At 41.5% G+C, this 10,737-nt stretch overlaps 1 protein-coding gene across 1 annotated transcript; it reads left to right on the top strand.

Annotated features, from left to right (window-relative positions):
* The first annotated feature begins 2,032 nt into the window (after positions 1–2,032).
* LOC142750415 (uncharacterized) lies at positions 2,033–10,447 on the top strand. The gene is made up of 2 exons (XM_075859418.1): positions 2,033–2,162; positions 9,335–10,447. The coding sequence occupies exons 1-2, from the start codon at positions 2,033–2,035 to the stop codon at positions 10,282–10,284; spliced, it is 1,080 nt and encodes a 359-aa protein (XP_075715533.1). The 3' UTR covers positions 10,285–10,447.
* The last annotated feature ends 290 nt before the right edge of the window (positions 10,448–10,737 follow it).

The following is a 10,737-nucleotide window of genomic DNA, read 5'->3' as shown; positions in this document are numbered from 1 at the left end:
ATTATACTATGTGGGGGCAGCTATGGGGCATTATACTGTGGGGTCAGCTATGGGGAGCATTATACTCTGAAAGCATTCATGGGGTCTGTCGGGGCAAAGCGGCTGGGCATAGGCGTGCGCAGGAGTCTGGTGATGTTGGAAAGGGGTAGGGGGGCCCAAGGTAAATTCTTGCACCAGGGCCCATGAGCCTTTAGCTAAGCCCCTGCACAGACCCATACATAGCATGACCAAATTAAGTACTAACCCATGTTAGGACAAGTTCCAGAGCACCACTACAGACCACCAGCTCAGGACCCCAATGTACATTTCCTCATCAACTTTTACAAGGGGTTCTTGGTAAGTATGTTCTTGTTTATTTTTTCAGTGTTTTTTTTGTTTATATATATATATATATATATATATATATATATATATATATATATATATATAAATATATATATATATATATATATATATATATATATATATATATATTATCCATATTACTTGTTACCCTGTCATTTTCTACCCAAGGGCTCATGCACACTGCTGTATTAGGCTTGGTTCCCACGTAGTGTAAACACTGCGGCAATACCGCACACAAATTCCGCACCTACCCTGCGTTTTCAGCATTTTCTGCTAGAAAAACGCAACAGTAGCTACCCCAGAAAACACTGCATCTTTTCGATTTTCCGCAGCGGTTTATCTGTTGGGAACCCAACCTAACAGCTCTGTTTTGTGCGAAGCTGTAATTGGGCAGCGATAGAGGTGCGTGAGGCTTCCACTATACCTTTATATGCTTCCAATGTCATAAGTGGGCGAACAGAGTTTTTTTCTGATGGATTCCATATGAATAATTTTGGCATTGTCCATCGGATACGTACGGAGGTTTTCTCCCCTAGAAGCATTGTTTTTAGAGGACTTCACACTACAGGCCTCTGTGCAATGCCGTACAAGTTCTGTGCCTCTGTGCATGAGCCCTAAGACTTCTGCATCAAATACTTAACCAGGTAGCATTTAATAATTTAAGGATGTTAATTTGCCAAGGCTGCAGAAAAGCGTAGAGTTGGATAAGTCAACAAACTCATCAATTCACAGGTGTTCTACAAATCAAGAGAAATGAAGTCTGTTGTGACTATTTTCATATTTTACATGCATACATACCCATTAATATCTCATTCAGCACAAATATCCTCGTCAACACGACTAAGAGAGATTTTGGTTGATCTAAATAATTTCTATTCATTAACCACTTTGCTAAAAAAAAGGTTATGTCAGTTATATGATGGATCAATTCTGCTGATCCTCTACATTAATAACAGTTCATGCAAAAATAACTAAAAGAAATGTCAATTCTATTTTTAAATACAACTATTGTACAAAGTCACATGAACCTACATTTACTGCTTGCCACTCAGGCCCTGATTACATCAAAATGCCCTGTCCAGCCCTATATAAGGTGGAGGATGTTCTGGAGACAGTTGAGGGCTTTGAAGAGAGAGATGATGATGATGATGATGATGATGATGATGATGATGATGATGATGATGATGATGATGGATGTGAGAGTTTTGATTATCATATTGCTTACGGTTACCCTATGTGATACGAAGGGTTGGGTCACTAGAAGACCAGCAGGTATTGTGCATTTATACTGGGGGGGTCTGTTACAAAGAGATCAGTAGCGCTAAATAGACGCTGCTTTTCTTTTCCTGTCTGTCACAGATGTTTTTTGCAAAAAGTTCCTTCTCCTGTGCTAGCCAATGATTGATTTGAAATGCTACCTCTCTGTGTACAAGTTTTTAGCCTTTGAATGTAAGCAAGAATGTTTACATTCGCTGACAGCAAGCAAAGATCCTGAAAATCATATTGTTAACATTTCTATAAAACAAGAAAAACATTTGCAAAACATAGGGGCAAAGTCACATAATCTCTGCATGCTCTGCCATTACTTAGGCATTTCCCAGATGAAATAATCAGAATCCAGAATTGTTAGGGACATCACAGCCCGGTGACATCACAATGCCCTGTCCAGCCCCATATAAGGTGGGGGATGTGCTGGGGACAGTTGAGGGTTTTGAAGAAGGAGATGATGATGATAATGGATGTGAGAGTTTTGTTGCTGATTTTGCTGACAGTCGCCCCCTGTGATGTGGAGGGTCGAGTCACTAGAAGACCAGCAGGTAGGTGTGCATTTATACTTGATGGATGAGGGGGGGGGGGGGGTGTTCTGTTACAAGAGATCAGTGGAGAGACATAGGTGCTGCTTATCTATTCATGTCTGTCACAGATGGCTTTTGCAGGTAGTTCTCAAGTGCCAGTCAATGATTAACGCTCCCTCTCTATTTAAAGAGGCTCTGTCACCAGATTATAAGTGCCCTATCTCCTACATAATATGATCGGCGCTGTAATGTAGATAACAGCAGTGGTTTTTATTTTGAAAAACTATCTTTTTTTTAGCAAGTTATGAGCAATTTTAGATTTATGCTAATGACTTTTTTAATAGACAACTGGGCATGTTTATACTTTTTACCAACTGGGCGTTGTACAGAGGAGTGTATGACGCTGACCAATCAGTGACCAATCAGCGTCATACTCTTCTCATTGTTCCAGCCCAGCTTCTTTCACTGCACAATCACACTGTGCTGTGGATCATGCTGGGCTGGAACAATGAGAAGTGTATGACGCTGATTGGTCACTGATTGGTCACTGATTGGTCAGCGTCATACACTTCTCTTCACAACGCCCATTTGGTAAAAAGTAAAAACACGCCCAGTTGGTCATTAAGAAACTAATTAGCATAAATCTAAAATTGCTCATAACTTGCTCAAAAATGATCGTTTTTCATAATAAAAACCACTGCTGTTATCTACATTACAGCGCCGATCATATTATGTAGGATATAGGGCACTTATAAACTGGTGACAGAGCCTCTTTAAGTAGAGGTTATTCTACTGCTTCTAACTTTATTTACATGCACTGATACATTAAGGAAAACTAGGAGGGAAATTTATGCTGCTGCTGTAGCTGTATTTACCTCAGAGAGGATTATTTGCACTGAATTCAATTGTAACAAACCCTCAGCTGTGATATGTATTAGGTCTGTACAGGTTTTCAGCCTCTGAAAGAAAGAATGTTTTGATTTACCGCCAGCCAGCAGAGATCTTGATAATTATATTAGAACGTTGCGGACTTCTCATTATACAAGTATTATGATTTCTATAAAACAAGAAAAACATTTTAAAAACATGAGGACAAAGTCACATGATCCCTGCATGCTCTGCCCATCACTCAGGCCCCACCCAGATGAAATAATCAGAACACATGTGTTAGTGACATCACAATACCGGTGACATCACAATGACCTGTCCAGCCCTATATAAGGTTGGTGATGTGCTAGAGACAGTTGAGGGTTTTGAAGAAGGAGATAATGATGATAATAGATGTGAGAGTTTTGCTGCTGATTTTGCTGACTGTCGCCCCCTGTGATGTGAAGGGACGGGTTACTAGAAGACCAGCAGGTAATGTACATTGATATTTGGGGGGGAGGGAGGGTTCTGTGGTTCTGTAAGGGTATGTGCACACAGCTTATTTTTGTAAGCAGAAAAATCGTAAGCAGATCGCTTCCAAATATCTGCCCATTGATTTCAATGGGAAAAACAACGTTCTGTTCCGACGTGCTGTTTTTTTACATGGCCATTTTGAAAAACGGCCGCGTAAAAAAACGCACACGAAAAAGAAGTGCATGTCACTTCTTGAGCCGTTTTTGGAGCCGTTTTTCATTGACTCTATAGAAAAACAGCTCCAAAAACGTCAGTGAAAAACGCAGCGAAAAACTCAAGTTGCTTAAAAAACGCCTGAAAATCAGGAACTGTTTTCCCTTGAAAACAGCTCCATATTTTCAGACGTTTTTTTAGTAAGCCACTGTCTCTGCTTCTTTTCCTGTCTGTCATAGATGGCTTTTGAAGTAGGTTTCTTTCTCCTGTGCCAGCCAGTGATTGACATGTAATGCTCCCTTTCTCCTTTAACCCCTTCCCGCTCCTTGACGTACTATTACGTCATGGCAGCTGTATCGTTCGCGCTCCATGACGTAATAGTACGTCTCGGGAGTAACGGCCGTTTCGGCCGTCCTCCCGACACATACAGGAGCTGTGACAGCTGCTGTCTTGTTCAGCAGCTGTCACAGCTCCTACAGCGGGGACCGATCGCTGTGTCCCCGCTGATTAACCCCTTAAAAGCCGCGTTCTATAGAGATTGCGGCTTTTTAGGGGTTAAGCTGCCATCGCCGGCCTGCTACGCGATAGCGGCCGGCGATGGTGACTATGGCAACCGGACACCAAACAATGGCGTCCGGCTATGCCATAGACGGAAGCCTAGTGGGTCCCGACAACGTCAGGACCCACTATGCTTGCTGTCAGTGAGTAGCTGACAGTTCTAATACACTGCACTACGCATGTAGTGCAGTGTATTAGAATAGCGATCAGGGCCTCCTGCCCTCATGTCCCCTAGTGGGACAAAGTAATAAAGTAAAAAAAAAGTTAAAAAAAGATGTGTAAAATAAGAAAATAAAAGATTTAAAAGTAATAAAAGTAAAAATCCCCCCTTTTCCCTTATCAGTCCTTTTATTATTAATAAAAATATATAAATAAACAAAAAAACTATACATAATTGGTATCGCCGCGTCCGTAACGGCCTGAACTACAAAATTATTTCATTATTTATCCCGCACGGTGAACGCCGTAAAATAAAATAATAATAAACCGTACCACAATCACAATTCTTTGGTCACTTCACCTCCCAAAAAATGGAATAAAAAGAGATCAAAAAGTCGCATGTACCTAAAAATGGTCCTGATCGAAACTACAGTTCGTTACGCAAAAAATAAGTCCTCGCACGGCTTTATTGATTGAAAAATAAAAAAGTTCTGGCGCTTAGAATAAGGTAACACAAAAAGTGAATGATTTTTTACAAAACGTATTTTATTGTGCAAACGCCATAAGACATAAAAAAAAACTATAAACATCTGGTATCGCCGTAATCGTATCGCCCCGCAGAATAAAGTGAATATGTCATTTATAGCGCACGGTGAACGCTGTAAAAAAAAACGAGAAAAAAAAACAATAGTAGAATTGCTGTTTTTTAGTCACCACGCCACCTAAAAATAGAATAAAAACTGATCAAAAAGCCGCATGCACCCCAAGAAAACTACAATGGATTCCTCAAGGGGTCTAGTTTCCAAATTGGGGTCACTTTTGGGGGGTTCCCAATGTTTTGGCACCACAAGACCTCTTCAAACCGGACATGGTGCCTAATAAAAAAGAGGCCTCAAAATCCACTAGGCACTCCTTTGCTTCTGAGGCCGATGCTTCAGTCCATTACCGCACTAGGGCCACATGGGGGATATTTCTAAAAACTGCAGAATCTGGGCAATACGTATTAATTTGCGTTTCACTGATAAATCCTTTTGTGTTATAAAAAAAATGGTATAAAGAGGATTTTCTGACAAAAAAATAAAAATTAATTTCACCTCTACTTTGATAGGGTATTTGATAGGGGTTTCTAATATATGGGCCCCTCAAAGCAACTTCAGAACTGAACTGGAACCTAAAAAAATAAATAAATGAGGCAATACTTCGCTTCTTACATTATACTGATAATGAGCCGTGCCCACCCCGAGATGACCCCAGTTTTAACCGTTTGTATAAACGGAGACCCCTATTAGACCGTTCCAGTGCCCGGTTTTCCCAAGCATACACCCCCGAGAAGTGTATTTCTGTTGATGAGTCCCTGGTACATTTTAAAGGGAGGGTTCAATTCCGCGAGTACCTGCCGGGTAAGAGGGCAAGGTATGGCGTGAAGATGTATAGGCTGCGAGAGTGCATCAGGGTATACCTACAGGTTTAGGATATATGAAGGAAAGGCCACCCCCAAACCAGACTGCATCCTGGACTACAATAGGTACATGGGAGGGATGGACTTGTAAGATCAAGCCCTGAAGCCCTACAGCGCTATGCGGTGTGGTATAAGAAGCTGGCCGTGCACATCATACAGATGGCTTTGTACAATGCGTACGTGCTACGTCGATGTGCAGGCCAGACGGGAACTTTCCTGGAATTTCAAGAGGTGATTATCAAGAACCTAATCTTTAGGGACCAAGAAGGGGGGGCACCCAGTACTTCTGGAAGCGAGTCCACACACATCGTACCAGGGCAACACTTTCCAGGAGAAGTTCCCCAAACTGGCAAGAAGGGAAAAAGTCAAAAGAGGTGCAAAGTCTGCTATAAGAGGGCGATAATGGATGACACAATATATCAATGTGACACGTGTCCCGAATAACCAGAGCTCTGTATGAAAGAGTGTTTTAAAATTTATCATACATCCCTTGGTTTATAATTTACCCCAATTTTACTTACCTTGATGCACTCCACACAGCTTATCCCCCTCGTCTTTCCCCTCTGAGCCCTGCTGTGTGTCCAGGCAGCTGATAACAGCCACATGTAGGGTATTGCCATACCCGGGAGAACCCACATTACAGTTTATGGGGTGTAGGTCTCCGGTCAAAATGCTCACTGCACCTCTAGATGAATGCCTTAAGGGTGTAGTTTTTAAAACGGGGTCACTTCTTGCGAGTTTCAACTGTACTGGTACCTCAGGGGCTTCTGCATACATGACTTCGCACTAGAAAATCCCCAGTAGGCCAAATGGTGGTCCTTTCCTTCTGAGCCCTCCCATGGGCCCAAACGGCAGTTTATCACAACAAATGGGGTATTGCGGCACTCAGAACAAATTGCGCAACAGAATGGGGTATTTTGTTTCTTGTGAAAATAAGAAATTTTCAGCCAGAACTACATTTTGTTTTCATTCCCAGCCCAATTCAAATAAGTTCTGTGAAAAAACTATGGGGTCAAAATGGTCACAACACCCATAAATGAATTCCTTGAGGGGTGTAGTTTCCAAAATGGGGTCATTTGTGGTTGGTTTCTATTGCTTTGATACCTCTGGGGCTCTGCAAATGCGACATGGCACCCGAAAACCAATCCAGCAAAATCTGTACTCCAAAGAACACACAGTGCTCCTTTCCTTCTGAGCCCTCCCATGGGCCCAAACGGCAGTTTATCACCACAAATGGGGTATTGCCGCACTCAGGACAAATTGGGCAACAAAATGGAGTATTTTATTTCTTGTGAAAATAAGAATTTTTGAGCTAAAATGACATATTATTGGAAAAAATATATTTTTTTTTAATTCCCAGCCCAATTCAAATAAGTTCTGTGAAGAAACTATGGAGTCTAAATGGTCACATTACCCATAAATGAATTCCTTGAGGGGTGTAGTTTCCAAAATGGGGTCACTTCTGGTGGGTTTCCATTGCTTTGATACCTCTGGGGCTCTGCAAATGCGACATGGCACCCGAAAACCAAACCAGCAAAATCTGTACTCCAAAGAACACACAGCGCTCCTTCCCTTCTGAGGCCTCCCATGGGCCCAAACGGCAGTTTATTGCCACAAATGGGGTATTGATGCACTCAGGAGAAATTGGGCAACAAAATTGAGTATTTTGTTCCCTGTGAAAATAAGAAATTTTGGTAAAAAATTACATCTTATTGGAAAAATTTCATTTTTTTAATGTCACAGCCCAATTGAAATAGGTGCTGTGAAAAAACTGTGTGGTCAAAATGCTAACAACAACCAAAAATGAATTCCTTGAGGGGTGTAGTTTCCAAAATGGGGTCACTATTGGGGGATTCCTACTGTTTTGGCACCTCAACACCTCTTCAAACCTGGCATGCTGCCTAAAATATATTCTAATAAAAAAGAGGACTTAAAATGCACTATGTGCTTCTTTGCTTCTAGGGCTTGTGTTTTAGTCCACGAGCGCAGTAGGGCCACATGTGGGACATTTCTAAAAACTGCAGAATCTGGACAATACATATTTAGTAGTGTTTCTCTGGTAAAACCTTCTGTGTTACAGAAAAAAAATGAATAAATTTGAAATTCAGCAAGAAAAATGAAATTTGCAAATTTCACCTCCACTTTGCTTTAATTCCTGTGAAATGCCTGAAGGGTTAAAAAACTTTCTAAATGCTGTTTTGAATACTTTGAGGGGTCTAGTTTTTAAAATGGGGTGTTTTATCAGGGTTTCTAATACATATGCCCCACAAAGCCACTTCAGAACTCAAGAGGTAGCTTAAAAAAAAGGCTTTTGAAATTTTCTTAAAAATATGAGAAATTGCTGTTTATGTTCTAAGCCTTGTAACGTCCAAGAAAAATAAAATAATGTTCAAAAAACGATGCCAATCTAAAGTAGACATATGGGAAATGTGAACTAGTAACTATTTTGGGTGGTATAACCGTCTGTTTTACAAGCAGATGCATTTCAATTCTGAAAAATGCAATTTTTTCAAAATTTTCTCTAAATGTTGCAATTTTTTACCAATAAACACTGAATATATCGACCAAATTTTACCACGAACATGAAGCCCAATGTGTCACGAGAAAACATTCTCAGAATCGCTTGGGTAGGTTTAAGCTTTCCCACGTTATTACCACATAAAGTGAAATATGTCAGATTTGAAAATGGGCTCTGAGCCTTAAGGCCAAAACTAGGCTGCGTCCTTAAGGGGTTAAGAAGAGGTTCTTCAGAAGCTACAGTGTGTAATATACAGATCTATGCCACAGCAGCTGCAGACCTTCTTTATTTACATGCACTGATATATTGTATCAAACTGTCAGGACAGGAGGGAAATTAGCGCTGCTGATGTTTTTACCTCACAGAGGATTGTCTACACTAAATGCAATTGGTACAAACCCTCAGCAGTGACACATATTAGGTCTGTACAGGTTTTTAGTCTCTAAATGTAATCCAGAATGTGACAATTTACTGCCAGCAAGCAGGGATCTTAAAAATCATATTAGAAAGTGACAGACTTCTCATTATACAACTATTAAGATTTATAGAAAAAAGGAAAACATTTTAAAAACATGAGGGCAAATCACATGATCCCTGCATGCACTGTTCGTCACTCGGGCCCAGCCCAAATAACATCATCAGAACCCAGCACTGTTAGTTACATCACAATACCCTGTTCAACCCTACATGTGCTGGGATGATGATGATAATGGATGTGAAGGTTGGGGTGATGTGGAGGTTGGGGTCACTAGGAGACCAGCAGGTAATGGACATTTTCTAATGGGGGGCTTTGTTACGAAGTATAAGGCAATGATCTACAGCAGTCATCTCCAATTTGAGACTCTCCAACTGTTGTGAACTAGAATTCCCAGCATGTTTACAATGTCCTCATCTGGTATAATGTTTGAAAAGTCTCACTATTGTTTATTATTAATTTCTGGACAGTGAACACCTCTACCGCAATCCTGCGACCAGCCACACTGGAGGAAATCCTCGGTTACACCGCTGTCTCAGTATTTGACGCCTTCCTGTTCGCTGTGATTGGGGCCCTGATATATTTTATCTACAAATTGCACCAATTTGTATGTCAGGACCCAGCAGAGGGTGAGCTAAAGGAAGTTGTTGTGGAGAAGCCGGCTGCTCCAGAGAAAGAGCCTAGTGCAAAAATTGCCGCTTTGAGCGAAAATCTAAAAAACAATGTGGCCCAGATACCAGTTGCTCCAAAGCTAGAGCTGAATGCATTTATGACCACACCAAAGAAAGATCTAAAAAACGATGTGGCCCAGATACCAGTTGCTCCAAAGCTAGAGCTGAGTGCATTTACCACCACACCAAAGAAAGATCTAAAAAACGATGTGGCCCAGATACCAGTTGCTCCAAAGCTAGAGCTGAAAGCATTTATGACCACACCGAATAAAAATCGAAAAAATGATGTGGCCCAGATACCGGCTGCTCCAAAGCTAGAGCTCAGTGCATTTACCACTGCACCAAAGAAAGATCCAAAAAACGCTGTGGCCCAGATACCAGCTGCTCCGAAGCTAGAACCGAGTGCATTTATGACTGCACCGAAAAAAGATCTAAAAAATGATGTGGCCCAGATACCTGTTGCTCCAAAGCTAGAGCTGAGTGCATTTACCACCACACCAAAGAAAGATTTAAAAAACGCTGTGGCCCAGATATCAGCTGCTCCGAAGTTAGAGCTAAGTGCATTTGCCACTGCCCAAAAAACAGATGCTTCGGTTAAAGAGCAAAGGGCAATAACCACCCCACCATGCGAAGATCTGGAGAACGCTGTGGCCCATCAACCAGTTGCCTGGAGGGAAATACCTAAGCTAGAGCACACTGCATTTATGACCACTCTGAGTGAACTGCTAAATAAACGCTGTGGTCAATAAATCGGGTTGTAGGAGGGCCACTGTACACCTAGTGCAATAAGATGGGCCTCAAGTCTTATGGTGTTTTTAAAAATCCACCACTGGAGACAAACTGACGGTTCCATCAAGAACAACAGGCCAATGAAGTGGATTCAAGACTGCGGACAGTACCCTGTTGGAAAGGAGGTGCGATTGAATTTGAAGAAAAACGGGACCAACGGCGATGCTTAAATAGAGATAATCCATGACCATTCCAGTGGGTGAAGTAAATAAAGAATTTATTGTATACAGGCTACGCGTTTCGACACCGTACCGGTGAGGAAGACGCCGGTACGGTGTCAAAACGCGTAGCCTGTATACAATAAATTCTTTATTTACTTCACCCACTGGAATGGTCGTGGATTATCTCTGTTTAAGCAGCGCCGTTGGTCCCGTTTTTCTTCAAATTCAATCGCACCTACATTTGACAGCAAA

This window comes from Rhinoderma darwinii, chromosome 3 (genome assembly GCF_050947455.1).
Source record: "Rhinoderma darwinii isolate aRhiDar2 chromosome 3, aRhiDar2.hap1, whole genome shotgun sequence".
NCBI classification, from domain to species: domain Eukaryota; kingdom Metazoa; phylum Chordata; class Amphibia; order Anura; family Rhinodermatidae; genus Rhinoderma; species Rhinoderma darwinii.
The sequence above is the reverse complement of the archived record's forward strand: the minus strand, read 5'-3'. Positions and strand labels throughout refer to the sequence as shown.

Bases quoted from the DNA above. Each gene is read 5' to 3' on its own strand.
- LOC142750415 (XM_075859418.1), top strand. From the start codon at position 2,033: ATGTGCTGGGGACAGTTGAGGGTTTTGAAGAAGGAGATGATGATGATA. The intron at 2,163-9,334 runs GTAGGTGTGCAT...ATTTCTGGACAG, and splicing joins AGTCACTAGAAGACCAGCAG to TGAACACCTCTACCGCAATC.